This window comes from Engystomops pustulosus, chromosome 2, assembly GCF_040894005.1.
Source record: "Engystomops pustulosus chromosome 2, aEngPut4.maternal, whole genome shotgun sequence".
Classification (NCBI taxonomy): Eukaryota; Metazoa; Chordata; class Amphibia; order Anura; family Leptodactylidae; genus Engystomops; species Engystomops pustulosus.
Window position 1 is genome coordinate 102,722,198 of NC_092412.1, and position 23,117 is coordinate 102,745,314.

A 23,117-nucleotide genomic window follows, 5' to 3' on the forward strand; every position below is an offset into this window, starting at 1 on the left:
TGTACATTTCATTAAAAGGGGGCATCTGGAGTAGACATTTCGTTAAAGGGTGCATCTAGGGTAGACATTTAGTTAAATATCTGCACCCCCTCAAGTTACGCCCCTGCTGTACAGGACCCCACTTCCCATATGATTGTGGGGATAGATGGAGGACGGTAAGGTAATAATATTTGTAACTACTTTTCTGCGGTTACAGACAGATAATTCTGAAATTATCATTATGCAAGGTACCTATGGATCAGTGTGTTGAAACGTATATATACAAAATTTACAAGGTCTGTGACACTCTTACACTTAACTATGGGCACTAATATCTTCTTGTGCCAGTAGTTTGTTTGTTTTTCTCATATCTAACCGTACAGCGGACTTCTGATTCCACATTCCACAGAAGCAACAGAGGTGAAGGAAACTGGTGGAGCATATCAGTTCCCACAGACTACCATGTGTATACGTTCCAGAGTGCCACTCTGTATCAGCGTGTGAGCATTCTAGCCTCATCACTGACAATTTCTACACTTAATATTTCGTATTATATCGCATCCCCTTTCTATCTAGTCGGATTAAGATTGCTGCTATGCATACACACTGTGCCTAGAATAAACCCTCCTTCACATTATACCCTGCTCTACTAAAATCCCTACAGCAATTTCGCTGACATGACACTGCTGACCCCTAGATGAAGTTGTGTCATAACATACACGTGGTAGTCTGGTGGCACACGGACACGATTCGCCAGCTTGCCGAGAGCTGACGGCCTCCGTTGCATCTGTGGAATGTGGACTATCATAGGTCCGCTCCACGGCTGGATGGGGATCTCTGAATAATAATTTGAGCAAATGAACAATTGGCACAAGAAGATATTAGTGCTGCTAGTTATTAGTGTAAGAGTGCCGCTTTGCAGGCCTCAAAAAGTTTGTAAAGAATTTTGTAACAGACTGATCCATAGGTACCTTGCATTATGATCAAACAGTCATTTCAGAATTATCTCTCTATAACAACAGCAAAGTAGTGAAACATATTATTACCTTCCTCTGTCCTAGACTTACAGAATTTGTGTTCCTATCTATCCCCACAATCATAGGGGAAGTGTATGTTCAACACGTGGGTTAGCGGGTGGGTGCTTCCGCTTGTTCTGCGCATATCCTAAAAAACAAGCATGCACTACTCTAGGGATTGCTAGATAGCCCATAGAGTAGTGTGGTGCATTCGAAGATCAAAGCAGTGAGTGACCGGCCGGCTCTGCTTGTTCTGCGCATGCTTGTTCAACGAGCTGGCCACACAGACATGAGAATTGGCTGTTGTGGTTGGAAAGAAGATGCGTTAAGCAGCGGGCTGGCTGCTATGACATATCGAGAGAGGAGGAGAGAGATGTTTTCTTTTTAAACTGGCTGATGTCAGAGTGGTTTCCCAAAGGTTGGGGAGGAGGGCGCTTCTCAGTACACACTCCTGGGACACCAGACACTAACATCAGGAAAGAGTGGTATATAATAATTATAAATGGTTTGGGAAGCCACTATGGGGACATGAATAAAAATAAAGGGTCCTGGTGACAAGCAGGTTCCCTTTAAGTCTGTTAAATCAGTGGTGAACACCTTAGCAGAAGTAGATCATGGTGCATTGGAATATACTACAGATATTCAGTCACAACTTTTCTTTCTAGATTTCCTTACATTTTAGTAAATAAAGACACATAAAATGAATGCATTGTAATACTTTGTTTTATTTGAAGAAGAAAACTCACTCTCGTTGTTCAATGATCACCAGACAGTGCTGGTAGAGTATTTCCAAGATTCAATGTTAACATTCATACTTGGTAGAAACATTTTGAGGTCTGTGCAAACTACAAAGGAATTCATCATGTACAATTTGAACACACTGGATTATGCTTTAGTACAAAATAGTCTGTCGAAGGAGACTACATAAGCTTTCATGGACCCCATAGATAAAGGTGCACAATATGAAATCAAACTTGCCTTCTGTATTGGCACTGACATTTTAGAACATCCAACATTTTTACAAGTTAGCTTACATTATCTCATTCATTAAATGCCAGCTTAAAAAAGCAGAAAACCATTGAATATACAGAACATTATTCATAAAAAGCCTACACATATGACTCAGGGTAGTAGATACATCCACAGTATTGAATTAGAAATGCAAACTGTAAATGCAAATATGGTTAGTCATCATTCTGCTCAAGCTGCGGTGTCTATGCAGCTACATTATACAATAATATCAGACAGGGCATACTCGGAGGAATCATTGTGCAATCAATTTACCACTGTGCTGTTATCAGCATGAAAAACTGTTTGCATGCAAATAAAAATGTACCAAAATTGTATGAAACCTCCTGAACTGTAGGTTGGGACTGCACATTATTGAAGAGGTGCCCAATGGGCAATTCAATATGAAGAGTAGCATTCTGTTGGGGTCTAGTAGCACATGGTGATTAGATCACTTTTTCTGCCGATATTTATACAAAATAGTTGCAGAAAATATGAGCAGTCCACTGTAAGTGTAGCTAGTATGAGAAGGAATGTAAAAAAGCTAAATTAGTATTATCATACACGTGAGATTTTCTTAGAGAGTGTTAAGAAATCAATGGCTTTGTGAGGCATCCGTGGAAATCACTGAACCACGGACGTGAAAAACAACGCCAATGTAAAAGAGCCCTAACATTGTTGATATATTTACTCTGTGCCTACAGTACCTTGGTATAGAACAAAGTGCTCATGGTTTGATGGCTCCAAAGAAATATTGAAAACAGAAATCTGATTGTGCTTATATTGAAAACCAAAACTGGGAACAACAAAACAATATACTGGGCCAATAAATTTCTGAAAACATATCTGATACTCATCTACATACATTTGTACATACAGATTGAGAGCACTCCATAGAAGCTACATATACTGACTGTATATAATGTCTGTATATATTTTTTAACTGCCAGATCTTACCAAAATCATGAGATATACCGGAGAATGTGCTTGGGCATCTTAAGTCTAAATCATAGTTTTGTTTGTAAAGTTCACTTAGTTTTCCTAATCCCCAATGCAAAAGGATTCATTTCTCAATAAGATCGCTCATTAGGCAATATGAATAGTAACTGAATGAAGCTTGTCAGTCATCTTGTGATCTCTTCTGAAAAGGGCATCTTTCATCAAGTCATATATGATGGAATTATGTTTGGAAGCAAATGTGGTGATTAATTTAGTGATTGCTACTCATTTATAGCAATCACTGGGAATAAACTGCAAATTGATATTTTGTTTAGTGCCTGAGTCCTCATTGATGAAGCCTAGTACAGATTTTGTACTGGCAGATACATATTACACCTCTGCATGCATGTTTAGCAAAGCCAAGTGTGTATTTGCAGAAAGGGGATCACAAGGAATACACCAAAAAGGATGGGTCTCTTCTCAAGGGCTCCATAGCTGGCACAAGTCTGTTCTATGGTATTTACCATTGGATTTGAAATGATGCTAAATCCTAAATCTATTATAGTTATTCCACACTTGATTATGAAGGTACAAGGGTCTGCAAACCCATATGCAATGTTTATGTATCGATGGTACTTTGTAAATCATGATTTTGCATGATTCTAAATCATGTCTTTTTACTTGTCAAAAACGATGGTTAAATAAACTTCCAATTATATCTTTGGCTATAAATAATAAGGCAACTTAAAATTTCTTCAAAATTAACTTAAAAGTAACTCTAAGGAAGCCTTATACTTTGCATTACTATAGTCCTTACACTGCCCTCAAAGTTGGGTTTGGCACCTCAAAGTAGTTAATGTAAAAATCTATAGTGACATGGCTGGAAATTGTAAATAAGCTTATGGACATTTCTTGTCATGGATTTGATGAGGATGGTAGTTGTGAATTATCGCCCTAATAAACTGAATGGTTCTGTGTGTGGATCAACTGTACACTAAAAGTAGATATCTGACCATTTTCTTGGATTACTACCTGGCACATTTGGCATGTGTGAATATAACTGTACTGTTCCAACACATGAACACATGCATTTATGCCAAAGAGAAATATATAGTATATACAGTGTTATATGTGTGCTATTAATGAATTATTTAGCTACTGTAGGACCACAATAAGTTACATTATTTATTATGTTTGATTTCAGAAAAGAAGACCCAAATATGCCAATTAACTATATATTTGTGATCTCTAATCAGTATTAAAAAAATCTGACAAACCTGCAACAGATGCCCATGGATATGGTATGGTGTTCTGTGTGCTTTTATACTTTTCTTTGTATAGTTTGGTATATACTAACCGTATAGGGCAATGATGGCTAACTTATGGCACTGGTGCCAGAGGTGGCACTCAGAGCCCTTTCTGTGGGCACTCAGGGCATCACCAGAGATGATTCCAGGTATCTTCCTGCAGTCCCAGACAGCCCAGGACTTGCTGTGCACAGAGCTATTTTAAAGTGACAGCTGTACCTGGGACTATTTTCTGCTTTATTGGTGTCCTCGGGTGCTGATATCAATGAAAGCTGTGACAGAGAAGCGAGTATAAATCACAAATTAAATTTCTGTGTTGGCACTCTGCGATAAATAAGCGGGTCTTTGTTGTAGTTTGGGCACTCGGCCTCTAAAAGGTTTGCCATCACTGGTATAGGGTATATACTTTTTGTGCTTTTCATTGTCTAAAACAACTACTTCTGCACACAAAATCCGATCCAACTAAACTGTAATCTTGATATAACACAGGCATTTCAGCAGATAGGTAAACTTTAGCATTAGTGTAAACTATAAAAGAGATTTTAGCGGTGAGGACATTTACATATGGTTAATTATGAAAATGTAAAAAGTGTTTGGAAGCAGAGAATGTCTTTATTACAAATAGTTAAACCTAAAGATTAAAAGAACCTGTCTAATAGAAAACATTTGTACTATTATACTAAATAATATCTTAAATATGGTCCCTTTTTATTTTTAGGCATTATTAGGTCAGTGTTCTATAAATTAAAATTGTCTCTTTTTAAACTTTTTATAGGGGGTAAAAATTAGGTGTAGAAAAGAGGTGTAGAAAAGATGAATAATTATAAATGAAGCACTGCAGTACATTTGCCAACATTTATGAATGTATACAATGCACAAGACAAATATGTAATGGCCCTTTGAGTCCAAATACAGGTCACCCTTTTATCTACAACATTGTAATTCTGAGCCAAGTTCTGGTAATGTTCTATAGCCTTGCAGTAACCTTCTTATTTGTTATACTGTGTGCTGAAACTTCTGCTATGGTGAGATCACAGCAGGCAAAGGGCGGGGAAAGTGTTGAGGTACCAGGGTGGAAGGTGAGGCAACCTGTGAAGCTACAGCATGAAGGAGCCATAGAAGGAAGGAAGCCACAGATCAGAAAATATAAGATTACCATAGTCACAGTACTGATTGTTTGTGATGGTAGATTTCCTTTAAGTCTAACATCAATGCTTGACATGTGCAATTCCTAAGGGGACTCTTTTAATGAATATGACATGCAAAATGAAAATAAATTCAATATTTCTTCTACAATATAGAGAGAAGGAACTATGCCCAACAGGGTTTATAAACCAAATTTTCTTAATATAGTCTTACACTCACTTCAATTAACACTAATTAAGCCAACATACACACAAAAGTGGCTGATGCTTGTGTGTTCCATGATGTTTTCACAGAACCTTTTAATTTAAAGTAGAAATTGGTCAATGAAAACCGGACTGTATGTTTTTAATTTAGAAAAAAACATTCAATCCCCACAAAGATGTAAAACCATAGGAGGCCATAAATTAAGTTCTGTGTAATCATAAGAAATGACACTGGGAAAAAGTTTTGAACAGGTAATGAAAGAGAGGAGCAAAAATCCATGGAAAGTCATGATACAAGCAGAAAACTAGCAGCAATTAGAAAGCAATCCTGCCACTGAAAAATAATATCAGTCATGGCCTATAAAAAGGAGTCTCAAGGTGACAAACAAACATCTTGTGATGGGAAGTTGCAGTTGCCAGAAGATCAGTCACATGCTTATACTGATGGTTGAAGAAGGTTCTAATGAGTACTGTAGGGTCCATAATGCAGAGTTGGAAAGAATACCATTTCACAATAAACTGATCAGTACTCCCTACTCTGCTGGCACCATTGTACTTTGAGGTATTCTGCTGGCAATGTTTATATGGGGCAATATGTTGGCACTGTTGTGTATACGGCACTATGCTGGCTGTGATGGCACAGTTCACAGGGCACCCTGGTTGTCATGTGTGACGTCTATTAGGCTCTGTGCATGATATCTGCAGGGTAGAGTTCCCAGCATGAATGCCAAACATAAATATGAGCTTCCTTTCACTCTCATATCTATAGAATACCTTTCTTAACTGTACTTTCCAATAAGGTTGGCTTTATCAAGTATTTGTGCACCTTTATTTCTATAACATAGTGAGTCAAAGGTATCATGGCATAAGGCTTGAATACAGTGTGCATAAATCCTATTTTGTGAGCTGAAAAGCAGCATTGTTGATTGTAGAGTATATCAATACACTACTGCAGTATTCTATGAACTTTATCCAATTTCTGTTAGCTTATACACAACTGTATTTCATTGTATTATTGGCGAATTTAGAGAATATTCCCCAAAAACAATGTATATAGTAAATGGATAGAGAGCGAATAGTTTGCTATTCTCATTAAACAACTTGTTACAAAAAATGTCCCTGATTAGAAATCGTCATAATTTTGAAAATCCTATGTTGTGTTCTTCTGGACGTAACTAAAATAGAACTAAATGAAACATGTGTTAAATACAGTATATATGACAATATAAAATATCAATAGCAGAAAAACTGATTGGATTCCATGGATACACTATTCAACTGCGATTAAATATATTGGATTATTTTATATTAATTTTTTTTCTGGGTAAAATTATATTTTAATGCACAGCATTGTCATACATATATTAAGTTTTGGATTTTTTACATTGTCTATGTGACACTACCCTATATTTCAATGTACATTCAACAAGTACAAACCTTTTTCATCATGTTGATCAGTGTTGCTTTACAACTATATTAAATCCTACTCATTCCGTACATTTTTTTTGAATACTTTAAATCTTTGAAGCTTAATTCAGAAAAAAATCATTTCATCAATATGTGTTATTATATGATCTTAGGCTCTGCACTAATATTTGGATCACTTAAATTTTTGCCAGTCCTTTCTGGCTTAAGATTTCATGCACACATAACTTTAGTACAGGAACATCATACTTCAGCTGTGTACTGTATCTCTATAATTATACATTTGATTTCACACATTGGCATAGTGATATTTTCATCACATCACAGAAGATGTGACTATAGTCATCAGTCCCCATACTAGATATTGTTATCAGATGGTTAGACCCCTTCTTGACTTCACTTATTGATAGCTACTATACTGGTGATGGGTCACAGGACAATCTATGCAGACCATTCTAGTCCTGGATATGTCTTTGAGGCCCTAACTGGCATGGGTTATGATTTGCCCAAGATATTTATTGCACTGACATGTCTATAGAATCCTATATTTTGTTGCTGGTTTATTCATTGACATAGATTTGTATAGAACGGAGGTTATAGCCAGACATAGTAACACACTTTCAGAACATAATGGATATGAGAAGGACAAAACTCCAACACCACTTTACAATCTGTACACAAATGTCTACCTCAAAGAGAATTGCAGTGTTCTTCTTACAAGCACATTTTATTATTTCATTGATTAATCTATAATAAATTCCTGATCTTTAAAATCTCATAAATAAATATAAGGTTTCTGAATTATTTTATTCATTTTAAATACTGCTTTCACCAATATCACAAATAATGTATAACCACATTTACAAATAATTTCTAATAGAATAGTTATGTCCACTTTTGGAAGGATTTATCATTTTGCTAATGGCTTTTCTTTAAAGAAGACTTGTCACCAAATTTTGACCACCCTGACTAACAACTCCTGCTGAAAAAGGGTTATAAGTCCTCCCCATATCACCTAAAATTAGCTGCCAGTGAGGCTCTGTACCTTAATTATAGACTTTTTTTCTGATATGCACATTAGCTTTTGTGACTCATGTCTGGTCCCTGTGACTCTTCTCTGTCTCTGGCTGGCAGTTAACCACACCCCATTATTTTGACTGACAGCTCTATGTCTCCTCAAATAACTGCCCTGCCTCCATGTACTTAGGGACTGTCAGCTAATATTCAACTACAGACTTATAAAGCTCTATGTACAGATGGGAAAGATTGTGTCCATTTTTTTTACTCAGTGCCTTTTTACACTGTTACATTCATGACATGTGACCAGAGTGACATCATCGCAAGTCCTTTAATTATAATTATAGCAAACTGTAAGAGGAGTAGAAGTCCATGTAGGTTGTTGTGATCAGATACTTGTATGGTGTACAGTTAGCTATTATTAAGAGGCTAAAGTAACTGAGATTATGTCACTCTGGTCACATGACATGAACTGTGACCAGCAAGGAGGTATAAGGAATGGGAAGGAGTAGATCGGAGGGGCCGGCCGAGCAATACACTCTACCACTGATGTGAAGGAGCAGGAGGGAGGATCCCTCATGTACAGGAGAACAAAGGCGGGGGCTGAAAGCTGAGCAGTCTGCATCACAGACAATCATATGCTTTTGAAATGCATCCAAACCAAATCCTAACCCCTGGGACTAAAGAGAGGATTCTGTCAGGATGCCAGGTAAGTTGTAACACACAACTATATTGTAATGCGAATCGAGAAAGCAGAAAGGCATATTTACAATGCAGTTGTAATAGGCTTCTGTAACCTGGCTTTAGTGAAAATAAGGTCCCTGGTGACAGGTTGTCCTGAACACAGAGCCGTTAGGCTGCCACTCTGATGAGCTTCTCTGTAAAGATAACAAAAAAAGCAGCGAGTGTAATAAAAAATGTGTTTGGCTTCTCTTGGATAGATATTTTTCTCAAACTTATTAGGAAGAGATTTGTATCTCATAATAGATGCAATAATAAAAAAAAATGCTCCACAGTGTGATTAGAAAACTATGGGTGCCTTCTTCCGCAGTGCCATTCATGCCTATTTGATGTGCCTAGTATTGCAGGCAAGCTGAAATAGCAAACAACAGCCATTGCATTTCTGTAAAGAACTGTCTGTCTGTGGCAGCTGATTATGAAGGTGCTTCATGCTGTACCGCTAATAATCCTAAGAAATGGGTATTCAAAGATTTATTTCAGTCATCCCCAAGCCTTAAAATAGTTTGACAACTTTGCAGCTGCGTGTCAAACCCTACTGATCTGATATTGATCACAAATACTGTGCATAGTTGATCAATAAAAAAATCTAATCTTTGACAGCCTCTTTAAATATAACTGAACTTATGGCAGCAATAGCCCGTGAACAGAAATTGTTTTGTTTCTGAAAAGAAACAGCTGTGTTTTTTTAATATCATGTCTTCTCAAGCAACTGCAGTTTTGACAATGATTTATCTTTTCTTTCCCTCCCATTGTGCTTGTTTTATTAAGCGGGTTCAGATGATTGAGAAAATCCATTTGAAATGCAACTATAAGTATTCATAAACTAATTCAATAAAAATGTAAACAAAATATTCTAAGTATCCTATTCAAAGGTCATCTTACTAGTAACGGAAATACCAACATTCAATAATTTGATAATAATCAAAGTTTTGTTTTTTTAAACCATGGCGAGCTTATTGTGCAGGTTTTTCTGTAGCAGATTACATCATAATCCACTACATCAAATGTACTGTTTAATGTGCAAAGCCCTTTGGCCAATTCATATCATTTATTTTCCTTGCATAGGCAAGTAATAAGAACACTGCAGTGTATACAAATAAGTTAGCGTAGAATAAAAGATTCATTTTAAAGTAATTTCATTTCTGATGTATACATCACAAGTAGCAAACATGGTCAAAATGTGCATCTTCTAAGTTCATGTTTCCAAGCAGAAGGCACTACTCCAACATACCAGTGGATCTTCCAGTCAGCCATTACTCAGCAAAGGACATCAAACACAGGGTGCTTTTTTGATCATAGGCTGATGGTCCAAGGGTATCTTTGGAAGTCAAAATGGCAACTTATATGGTTTTGGCATCCTTTCCTTTTATATGTTGTGCTTATAGTTTGTCATGTATGTATTCAACCATCACGTTTCCACGCTGCCCTTTTGTCGGATGCTCCTTCATTGTATAGAAATGCAGTACAATATATTTAGAAACTTTCTACAAAGCTCCCAGGGAAAAGCCCTGTCCTTCCATTTCTTTGTAATGTGCCCTTATACCAACCATCTTCACGCTTCTTGTGTACAAATACAATGTCGCCTTCTTTTAATTCAATTTCTGCTTCGCTCTGTGGTGGATAGGGAACAACAACTCGATATCTGAAATTTAGAATATTTAAAACATTAATTATAACATTAAAGCAAACTTGCATACCGTATATACTCGAGTATAAGCCGAGGCCCCTAAAAAAACCTGGGAAATCATATTGACTCGAATATAAGCCGTGGACGGGAAATGCATTGGTCACAGCCCCCCCAGTATATAGCCAGCCCCCAGAAGTACATAGTCAGCCAGCCCACAGTAGTATATAGCCAGCCAGACCCCTGTAGTATATAGCCTGCCAGCCCCTGCCCCCAGTATATAGCCTGCCCACCTCTACCCCAGTATATAGCCAGCCAGCCCCTGCCCTAGTATATAGCCTGCCAGCCCCTGCCCCAGTATATAGCAAGCCAGCCCCTGCCCCAGTATTTAGCAAGCCAGCCCCTGCCCCAGTATATAGCCTGCCAGCCCCTGCCCCAGTATATAGCCAGCAGCCCCTGTGCCCCAATAAATAGTCAACCCCCAACCCCGTCATGCAGCAGGACCCCCACCCTGTTATGCAAACAATTGATTAAAAAAAAAAAAAAAAATCAAAACTCACATTTACAGCGCCTCCGTAGGTCTTCTGTGCGATCCATCGGTCAGTGGCAGGTCCGTGCGGCCCATAGCTCTGACCTCAGCACCGCCGTTCACATCAGTGTGTGTGCTGGCCTGCGGCACAAACAACATCATTGCAGCGGCGGCAGCTGACGTCAGAGCCTGTGATGTCGCACGGACCAGCCGCTGACCGACAGATCGCACAGAAGACCTGCGAGGTGCCAGAAAGAAGAGTTTTGATATTTTTTTTAGTTTCTTTTTTTTTTTACTTGAGTTTGGATTTTACTGTACATTTTTTGTGCTGAAGAACTCGGCTTATACTCGAGTATATACAGTATATTCTTAATAAATTCGTCAGCATTATGCATCTCAGCACTACAATACAACAGTTACATTGGTTTTCTAAAGTGTAGCTCTTGCCAAAGCTGATAACATGGCTCTGTTGCTAAATAGTTATGGGTTGTGACTATGCATAGGCATGTCTAAGATAGTGTAAAAACTATCTCTGTAGTAATTATCCCTTGAAGCATAAAGAGTGGTAGCTATGGTCTACGGGTTAGCAGAAAAGAGTCTTTCACACTGCACATTTTACTATTACTGACCTCAATATGTCCAGCTATGAGGAAAGTTTAGGAAGAACATATCTGTAGCACTTGAAGGAAATCTACAATCAAAATCAGGCCTGTAAACCAGGGACACTTACTCATAGATCTAGGCGCTGAGACTGTGGTAATTTTCTGAGACAGAGGGGGAGGGGTAGACCTTCATGCTCATTTGAATAATTTTCAAAGTTGATTTTAGTAGGAAGGAGGCCATGGATAACAAGTATACTATTACCACAGTGACAGCACCTGGATCTACGCGTGAGTGTCTCTGGTTTATTAGGCTTGATTTTGATGGTAGATTTCCTTTAAAGGGGTTCTGCCGTAGTAGCAAGTTAGGCCCTATCCACAGGGTAGGGCCTAACTTGCTGATCGCTGAGGGTCTCAGTGATGGGACCCCCACAGATCACAAGAAGGAAGGGTCTGATGTACCCCAATGCACCCAGAGATGACCAAAGTAGCCATTCTTATTCTTCTGTGAATAAGAATTGTACAGATTCTTTTGACAGTACAAAATGCAAAATGTCCAGATAACTCCTAACTAGTCCCCAATGATTCAATGTCAAAAGAAATTATAAAGAAATTCTTAATAGGCACATTTAGTATTTCCATCCGTTAGCACCCCTCCGCAAACATCCCGCAGAGCCTCTGCAATTCAATCCTCGGTTTGTCCTTTTCAGGCTTCCGTAACTCCTCTCCTGCAGCGATTAGTGTCCATCTGTTCCCTAGCAACCATACTTTGTTTACGTAGTCACGCTACTCCACACACCGTGACCCGGTTTACCGCTAGCCATTCAGAAAACTTCCCGTTCGAGATACACATACACACTTCCGGGTCCTCCGCCGCCTAGTTTACATATCAATTTTCATTTACTCTCACATATATACTTTTAATCAGTCTCTTTTATAAGTGTGTGTATATATTAATATGAAATGTTTCTTTTAAAATTAATTTTTAATCCAATTGTCTTATTTTGTAATGAATGACATCTGTTCACGTTCCGGGTCAACCGGACGTATCTATTAGGTTGTTACCGTATTTAAAGCTGTTCCACACCAATACAGGTTATGCCTGACGAAGGCTCCGATACGGAGCAGAAACGCGTAGCACTTTTATTGTTTTTTATTTTTGTAAAATAAAACATTGCTCTTATTGAGCTAATTTCCGTTGAATCCTCGAGAATCCCTGAGCGCCGAATCTCCTGTCTTCCCTTGGGTTCTACACATCGACTTCCTTCAGCCCCGGGATCTGGTCCGGACACTGATGCATTACAGGAGACCACTGGCTGCCAGCTATACATCTTACATACGCATAAGCATATGTAAATAGGTGAGTGTCCTACCCACCTACCTTTACCTTTTCCCTACTAAAACCATCTTCACGAGGTAGCGCATTCTCTTCTCTTCTTTCCCACCACACACCAATCGGATCTAAAACCCCCGACAACGAGTGTGAAACCCCTCCAGCCCCAAGCATCTGTACAGCCACAGTTGTGCATATCCCCTGTGCCAACTGTCGAACAGGAGAGAAGAAAAACCAGCAGCAACCTCCACCTCAAGACCAATGGATTACTTCAGTAGGAGACTTCAGCATAGAAGAGAACTCCTTCTGAAACTACTGAATGAACATGACAATCATCTGGATCAACCAAAGACAACCACAAGAACCAAACAAATGACAGACTTATTTATGGACTTTGAGGATTTAGCTAAAAAAGAATTGCAACATAGCATTGATATTATGTTTTTAGAATATTATATAAAAAAAGAACATATTCCCAAAGGTCTATGTATTAAGATCCCCTCGGCATTTCCCGATGACACACAGTACACTGCCGAATGGGACCGCTGTCTTTTGAATTGCTCCTTAAACCTTATGACTAAAATTATTAATAAGCGTTCCAGCGAATGCGATAAATTAACTCACAGTATAAACATCATTACAGAAAAACTGAGCTCCTTCAGCGAACACCCAGATTTCCTAAATATAAACAAGAACATCCAGTCAAGGTTGAGCAAACTTGAAGAAACCATCGCCACTAAAAAAGCGAAGAAATTTCTATCACATTATTATGATTCTACCAAACCGATATCCACTGATATACCTACCACTGTTCAATCTATCCCTCACTCCAAAAATCACACCAATAAATATCAAAACAATAAGACCATAGAACAACATGCTTATAAAGGTCTCAATACATTTACACCTCAAAAGAAAAATATTCCAAATTACAATATCAACCCAAAGAGCCGGGTTATCCACAATTCCAGATATAATCATCATAACCACAATAGGTTTATTTCTCACCCATCAAAATTTCCTACTCAGAAACATATACCGACAAGACCCCACAAACAATATAGATCGAATCCGCTTCCCCCTCCTAACCTTCCCTCTACTCCCCGCCCTACAGAACCCACCCTACCAAATCAGAACATCATATCGACCACCGCAAACATCATTCAAAATAGCCAGACTCCCAGCCCTATCCAATTCACCTCCCCATGTGCAGACTTTACAGGGCTCACAACACACGACACATTTTTTTCGCACAGCCAAGATACAGTCATAACAAAAAACCTCTCGATCCCGAATAACATGCTGCCGACTTCTCAAGAAATATGTAATATCTCGAACGAAACACTTCCCTTGATATCACCAGCGAGTAACACATCACATGTGTCTTTTTTAGAAATTGGCCCAACACGACCCTCCACCCCAATTCCACTGAAACCAGAGGAGTATACAAAAAAAGCAAAAACCCGATTCCTAGAATATTTTATACCTCTGAATACACCCACCTCAGAGAGAAAAAGAAAAAAAGGACCCGAGGCTGCAGAGGAAGCGGGAAAAATAGAAAACAGGTCCCAAAGAGGAAAGAAAATCAAGAGAATGTGATCATAACCCGTTCTAACAAATGTAATACAAATGAAACAGTAAAGATATTTAATTTATCTCACCATATCCTGAGTCCTGAAGAGGAATCACTCCTATCCAAAGGGCTTAATTTTTCCCCAAGTAAAGTCACGGATGATTTCCAACTATTTGTAGATGTTAATACATTCATCAAAAAACTAACTCAGCAGAGATATTTTAGTCCAAAAAATTTTAGTAAACACAAGAATGTAACAACTCAAATAATTTGGATAGCAATGAAATAAACCCTGTGTTTCACCATCAAGTTAAAGTAAAACCCACCTTTAACCCCATTAACTATCGAGGCCATTTTCTTGAGACATTCCAATCCTTGGTATCTCAAGACCTTATGAATATAAAATCAGCACAGTCAAAGGAAAAAAATTTGAGTAATGCCGAACAATCAGCTTTGAAAACCCTAAAAGACAATTCCACCCTCGTCATTAGGGCAGCTGACAAAGGGGGAGGAATCGTCCTACAAGATCGATCGGAGTATCTAATAGAAGCCCAAAGAATTTTGGGTGATGAGAAATACTATAACAAACTCACAATTAACCCTATCAAAGCACATATCGATAGTTATAACGAACTCATCAAGGAAGCATTTGACAGGAACATCTTAAATAAAAAAAAAAAGAAATTTCTTTCCACCACTCACCCTGCCGTTCCACTTTTTTACCATTTACCCAAGATTCACAAGAGCCAAAAAAATCCCCCAGGCCGTCCAATCATTTCAGCAGGGCCGGCTCCAGGTTTCACTGGGCCCCTGGGCGAGAGTGCCTAACTGGGCCCCGTAGCTCATGTGGTGGCATTAAAAACGCAGACCTTAAGAAACCAATATTAATATACAGCCCCCCAGGCTCCATCAATTAATATACACCCCCCCAGCCAGGCTCCATTAATTAATATACCCCCCAGGCTCTATTCATTAATATACACCCCCCAGCCAGGCTCCATTAATTAATATACAGCCCCCCAGGCTCCATCAAATAATATACACCCCAGCCCCCCCAGGCTCTATTAATTAATATACCTCCCAAACTCTATTAATTAATATATCCCCCAGGCCCTATTAATTTATATATCCCCCAGGCTCCATTAATTAATCCCCCCCCCCCAGGCTCTATTAATTAATATACTTCCCCCCCAGGCTCTATTAATTAATACCCCCCCCCCCCAGGCTCCATTAATTAATATAACCCCCAGGCTCTATTAATTAATACACCCCCCCCCCAGGCTCCATTAATTAATTAAATACACATTAAAAAAAAATAATAAACGCTAACTTACCTCAAGGGCTTCTCGCATCTTCTTCATCTGCTACATCTTCCTGTGTGAGAGCAGCGTCTATCGTGCAGCAGCAGGGACGCTGGCGGCATGAAGTCATCACGTCGGCCAGCGTCCTGCACACTATTAGACGCAGCAGAAATACATTGGCCGCGCCGAAGCAATTGTGTTTTGTGAGTGCCCGCTTGCGGTGCCGCCCCCCTATCAGCCGCGCCGGCACTGTGAGTGCGGCGCTTCCCTCAATTACATCGGCAAAGTATGCCGATGTAATTGAGTTTTCTTATGTTGTCAGTGTGTGCCGTGGGCCCCTCTGGGACCTCTGGGGCCCCGGCACTTGCCCGGGTAAGCCGGGTGCTGGCGCCGGCCATGCATTTCAGGTATAGATTCACTTACCTGTAATCTATCACACTTCGTGGATCTCTACCTCCAGCCACTAGTCACTAAGCTACCATCTTTCCTGCGTGACTCCACAGCCCTCATCAAAGACCTACAATCCTTTAAATGGAAAGAAAACCTTCGGTTCCTCACCCTAGATATTACATCCCTATACTCTAATATTCAGCATCACCTTGGTTTGGAAGCAATACATTGGTATCTAACAAATCATACCACCTTTCCACGCAAACAAATATCTTTTATAGTGGAAAGTATGAAATTTATACTATAACATAATCTATTCACCTTCAATGAAGAGCTCTATCTCCAGACAAGGGGTACAGCTATGGGGACTCGAGCCGCCCCTAGTTACGCAAACTTGTTCATGGGGAGGTTCGAGTCCCTATACATTTTATCCCAACACAATTGGTCTTCTGGTATCAAGTATTATAAAAGGTACATAGATGACCTATTCCTTATATGGGACGGGGGAGAACAGGAAGCTTTTAAATTCGTTGAGCACCTCAACAATAATAACTGGGGAATCACATTTACCATGAACTTAGAAAAAACTGAAATTGTGTTCTTGGATCTTCTGCTCTCTCATAACAATAACCAAATCATTACCAAAACTCATTTTAAATTAGTTGACAGTAACAGTTTTTTGGATTACCGCAGTGCTCACTACCCAAAATGGTTGAAGAACATCCCGTTCAGCCAGTACCATCGAATTAGAAAGAACTGTACAACCTCCAAAGATTACATACAACAATCCACCATCTTAAAGAAACGATTTTTGGATAAAAAATATCCTAAAACACTGATCGAAGAAGCCTTTAAGAGAAATCTGGTACGCGAACAAAATGACTGCTTGAAGAACAAAGAGAGTAATCTACCTATTTCAAGAAAAGACTACACACTCAGTTTCATCACTACATTTGACAAAGGTAACAAGGAGATCCGGAAAACTCTGAACAAACATTGGGGCATCCTTTTAAAGGACCCTCACCTGAGAGAGATTGTCCCAACAAAACCAAAAATAATCTTTCGGAGAGCGACAACCCTTAAAAACATTCTTGCTCCTAGCAGACTAAAAACCATCAACCCTCCCAATAAGAACACCTCTCAGAAAAAAGGTATCAAGAGATGTGCTCACAAGAAATGTCTATGCTGCAAAATGCTGAATCCAGGATGTTCATCCTTTACTTCTTCTTACACAGGAGAGACATTTCAAATAAAGCAAGAACTATCATGCGCCTCCGATTTTGTGGTATATTTAATCAATTGCTCGTGTGGTCTACAATACGTGGGGCGCACTATCCAAACACTCAGAGTAAGAATGAATGGCCACAGACACAAAACAAAAACCGGGTTTCTCAAACAGAGCCTTTCTAAACATCTTACCATCGAAAAGAATTGTACCTTTGAAAATCTCACATTGATGCCAATAGAACAAATCCCCGTAAACTGCAATAATAGGGTGAAAACCCTAAATAGACGCGAATCCTATTGGATTTTTAAATTAAGAACACTGCACCCGAACGGTCTCAATGCCGTTCTAGAATCCATTTAATTGCTAATTTACTAACATCTTCTTCCATCTTATTATGCGACTTACCTTCTGGACCTCCTCAAATTCTTAATAGGCACATTTAGTATTTCCATCCGTTAGCACCCCTCCGCAAACATCCCGCAGAGCCTCTGCAATTCAATCCTCGGTTTGTCCTTTTCAGGCTTCCGTAACTCCTCTCCTGCAGCGATTAGTGTCCATCTGTTCCCTAGCAACCATACTTTGTTTACGTAGTCACGCTACTCCACACACCGTGACCCGGTTTACCGCTAGCCATTCAGAAAACTTCCCGTTCGAGATACACATACACACTTCCGGGTCCTCCGCCGCCTAGTTTACATATCGATTTTCATTTACTCTCACATATATACTTTTAATCAGTCTCTTTTATAAGTGTGTGTATATATTAATATGAAATGTTTCTTTTAAAATTAATTTTTAATCCAATTGTCTTATTTTGTAATGAATGACATCTGTTCACGTTCCGGGTCAACCGGACGTATCTATTAGGTTGTTACCGTATTTAAAGCTGTTCCACACCAATACAGGTTATGCCTGACGAAGGCTCCGATACGGAGCAGAAACGCGTAGCACTTTTATTGTTTTTTATTTTTGTAAAATAAAACATTGCTCTTATTGAGCTAATTTCCGTTGAATCCTCGAGAATCCCTGAGCGCCGAATCTCCTGTCTTCCCTTGGGTTCTACACAAAGAAATATGCAGGTAAGTGCAAATGTCTCTGCAGGAAAATGCTAAGACTTAGTGAAAGATTATCCTGAGGCCTTTCAAGTGGCTCAAGTCAAAGGTACCTTGGTCACTGTGCCACGCCATGGTCATCAACGACATTTCAACACTTCAGCATATGATTCAAGAGTAAACAATCCAGAGAAGCTAGTTGAATGTGACTTCCTTCTAGATACAAGCTTGATCCAAAATCATACGATTTGCATCTTCTCCTACTTCTACAAACTCAAAGAACATACCTCAATGTAATGCTGTCTCAATGCTATCCAAAACTAACTAATCTGTAGGCACCAAAGCATCTCATGTATTATGTTCGTTAATGAACATTCTAATTAAGTCAACTTATATTTTTGTGGCTAGTAAAAAGTGTGATGCTTTTTGGGGGGGGAAAGAGGGAAGAATCTGATGTTGTTATTACTGTTGTTTGCGCTGTTGATTTATGTGCATGTTTTGCCCAGCAACCGAGGTACTAGTAACAGACTAGATTTAAACAGATACTACAGTGCAATAGAGAAAAATTTACTACTGTTTTCTGAGAGTCTGTAAAGTCTGTCAGTATTCCTGAGTGCATTCCACCTGAATCGCATTAACATGTTCCTGACACGACATGACTATAGTGACCTTATGCATTGTATGACTGGAGTTGGACCCTTCTTCTGTTGGATCCCGTAGCAGTTGGTAAGCCAGCTACCAATAGTTGCAAACCACTCATATTACCGTATATACTCGAGTATAAGCTGAGTTTTTCAGCACAAAGAATGCTGCCCCAGTAGCCGCATAACAACATTTACATATTGAGATAATAAAATTATTATCGAAACAGTGCGGGGATGTGAGGATTACCCCTTAAAAGGGCTATCCTTACGTCCTATTGATCCACCTACCACCTGATCTACCTTTATAGGTAGATTTGTGGTGGTAGATTCCCTTTAATGGGGCTTGCTGGCTACTAAAGGGGGCTGGCCTGCTATATACTACGGGAAGCTGGCTATATACTAAAGGGGGATGGCTGTATACCAAAGGGGCTGGCTGGCCCTATACTACAGGGAGCTGGCTGTATAGTACTGGGGGCTGGCTGGCTGTATACTACAGGAGGCTGGCTATATACTAAAGGGGGCTGGCTGGATATAGCCTGGGGGGGGGCTGTGACCAATGCATTTCCCATCCTCAGCTTATACTCAAGTCAATGGGTAAAATTAGGGGCCTTGGCTTATCCTCAGGGCGGCTTATACTCTAGTATATACTATATGTATTAAATGAGGACATTAACCATAAAATACTCAAAAATAAAGAAAAATAGTAAACAGCAAAGATTTGGTAAACACTGATGAAGCTGATAGATTAGATGTAGATTCTTTTTTTTTACATCAGTCAATTTAATGTGCAGTTAAAGTGTATCCTAGTTTGTATTAGTGTCAAGAAAGTATTATAAAAGGTACCATAAACATATACCAAAAAAATATTCCTGACATCCATTTACACTTTTAGAAAACTTGTTTCTGTGTCCTTTCCACATGTTTTTTTTTCCACAAATCAATTTCTCTTAGAATATAGAACAATTTTGCCTATTATCTTTGTTACCTATATCCAGCAGTTTCTTTGCTATACTCTTTAGATTATCTCAGTGATTAAGTAGCTACTTCCCTTGCTTGTGCTGATACTGTTCTGTAAACAACTGTATGGACTCTCAGGGCCCTCACTGGGATGCTCCCTGCTTACATAGGTGGAAGGAGGGGCAGTCATGTGACAGTGCTGTGTGTGTGTGTGTGTGTGTGTGTGTGTGTGTGTGTGTGTGTGTGTGTGTGTGTGTGTGTGTGTGTGTGTGTGTGTGTGTGTGTGTGTAGCAAGGCTGAGTGTGTTCAGTGATCTGGATACAGAGGTCTCCTACAAGATCTTGCCTGTCACGTTGTACTCAGCAATAGCAGCTCAATGCAGAGAACCTATTAACCCTTAGTGCTCACACAGCACAGACTATCCACTTTATGTAAATGTTTTACTTAGGATTTCTTCCACTCATTACATATTCCATGTATAGTCACTGCTCACTTCCACTCCACTGTCAAACACTTTCAGAAAAGAAAATGCCTTAAGGCTGCATTCACACTACAGTATGGGGGACGTATATATGGCCGATATACGTCCCCCATACACTTCTATGGGCTCGTGGCGCCCTACGGGAGCGGTACGGTACAGCACACATGCGGCACCGTACCGCTCCGTAGCCCGGGAAAAGATAGGAGATGTCCTATCTTTTCCCGTATTACGGCGCCACGGCCACACATTGCTATGGAGAGGGGCGGGGGTGAGCTGCGCTCACCTTCTCCTCCTCTCTCCCCGCTGCCGTGTGCCCGCAGTGCTACGGTGTGGCGGGCTCACGACAGTGTGCATGTAGCCTTACTCTGGAAAGAAAAGGGCGACCAGCACAACATGGGCATCGTTCTGTGCATACTTACAGGGGGATTCACAGATGAGAATTTGGTAAAATCCTTATAACTTGCGCTTTAAGTTGGCCTCAACATCATTACATTTGTAAATGAAACAAAAAACTACAAAAACAAGCAAAAAACACTGGGTGACCAGGTGAGAGCAAAGCACAAATATGTGGGAGAAAAATATCTCATATTGATAGCGAAGAAATCTGTCAAACAAATAGTTCAAGTTACTACAAAAAGGTTATGTGCAGTTAACATACATATTGTGGGGTTTTAAATACCCTATACACTGACTAGCAAAAGGGTAACAATGTTTTCAACTTTTAACATTCAGGCTTTATATCTCACTGTCCACAAACTTCTTGGGTATCTCATACATAAATATGATTTGCAACTATTTGTCATATGCTTAGCTATGCAGATTCTTGTAACTGCATTGTTATGGTTTTGCTCCTAAATATATAAATGTATATTTTTATTATTTTGTTAGCATTTTGTAGATAGACCTTTGGCTTTCAATACTGTCTATTTTGGTGCATGCTGGCTGGCTCACTTGGGTACAAATACAAGTGTTCGATTGGGTAGAGGTCTGGGGACTATCCAGCAATTTTTCTTCATTGGCAGTGAACCATTTCTTTGACAATCTCAAAGTATGCTTGAGGTTGTTGTCCTGCTGATGTCCTGATTGTTGTAATTTTTATACCCATAGTGTTAGAAGTAACATCTTGTAGGAGGATAATTACATATAGCTCACCACTGAAACCACCACCAATCAGGATCATGTATTCAATGACTTTGACTGTGAAACAACCCCATCATTTTTCTTGATATTTCTAGAACCATCTACACCCATCAGACCCCACTGGCAGGCATTTATCAAAAGTGGCGCTTTTTACGTCGTTCTTGATAGCCCTTTTGACTAGTGCATTGTGTACCAGCTATATGAGTCCATGGGCATAAAACTTTTTGCTTAAATGGAGTAGAATTGATAAATGCCCCCAATTGTCTCATTGCTCTGAATCACCTGACTTTTTTGCAAACTGGAGCCTACACTTCTTATCATAATATTAAAGTCAAAGCTTCTTCACCTCTTTTTAGGCCAAACTTCTGTATTGGCCATCACATGGCCACGTTGATTGCATGGATGTCTGTGACATCACTATTACGAAGAATATTATCCACCTCCATTTTGCGTTTATTGCACCAGAACTGATAGACCTTGTGATGATAGACCAACAGACTAGCTTTTATTTTTCCTAGAGGTCCTCCTCTTAGATTTGGAACGGATGGTTAGACATAATTTCTTATTCTTACAACTTCACGCCACTCATGTTAGCAATTTTCTTGGCCGAGAGATTAGCTAATGTGAAATTAGATTAGCCTATGTATTTTAGATAATATGACTTAAAGATGTTATCTTGTAGTCAGCCTGTGAGGTACACAGTACCTTTTAGATGTCTTTATAAATGTCTCTATCCATGGGATTAGAGACACCATTGTTTAAAAAAAAAAAAAACTTTTAAATGTCCTCTAGTTATAGAGGAGGGAGAGCTGCAGAATATAGTCAAGCAATCACGCCCTCTTCACTGATGTCAACATTATTAACATTACTTGTGTTTTCTTTAATACACTCTTACCTTTCTCTGGAAACTGATTTGGGCTCCGGGCGGACAGCTACCATTGCACAGGTAGCCTGTCTTACTGGAGATGGAATTGAAAAATTTAGATCTAAAGAGCCAGTTTTTCTGTGTAATGGATGCATTCCCATTGCTCCTTGCATTTCACTTTCAATGGGACATGACCCTGCTCGTCCATTGCTGGTCATTGAGAACTCAAGTCCTACAGCACCTTGAATCACTCCTTCCATAATTGTTTGGGGATCATGTGTTGGTGAAATGGATGGAGGAGAACGAGACTTCTTTTTTGCAGAGGCTCCAGCCAGAAGTTTGAGCAATCCTCCCTTTTTTTCTCTCTGAAAGATAATTTAAATATGTAATTAATGAAATATACCATTTACAGCAAAACTATTTTGCTCATAGCTTTGAAGACATTGAAGACAATAAGAAGGTCACATCCTAGCTGCTACCCCCAGTATCCAGACCCACAAATTAAAGGATGAAAACCAGGCAATGAGAAAGATAAGGACTTGGGAAAAGGCCCAAGTCAAAACTGTTTAGTGACAGAGTGGATCCAGAAATTATGTGGTAAACTATGCTATACAGGCGGT

The 23,117-nt window shown here is 39.4% G+C and overlaps 1 protein-coding gene across 2 annotated transcripts in view; it reads right to left on the reverse strand.

Annotated features, from left to right (window-relative positions):
* Positions 1-1,702: 1,702 nt before the first annotated feature.
* The window catches only part of SH3RF3 (SH3 domain containing ring finger 3), a 334,768-nt gene continuing 313,353 nt past the window's right edge, over positions 1,703-23,117 (reverse strand). For both annotated transcript variants that reach the window (XM_072135807.1, XM_072135805.1), the window contains 2 exons: positions 22,528-22,862; positions 1,703-10,423 (listed from right to left, as the gene is read on the reverse strand). In XM_072135807.1, coding sequence (XP_071991908.1) covers positions 10,255-10,423; positions 22,528-22,862 — 504 coding nt within the window. In that variant the 3' untranslated portion in view covers positions 1,703-10,254. The remainder of the gene's footprint in view (positions 10,424-22,527; positions 22,863-23,117) is intronic.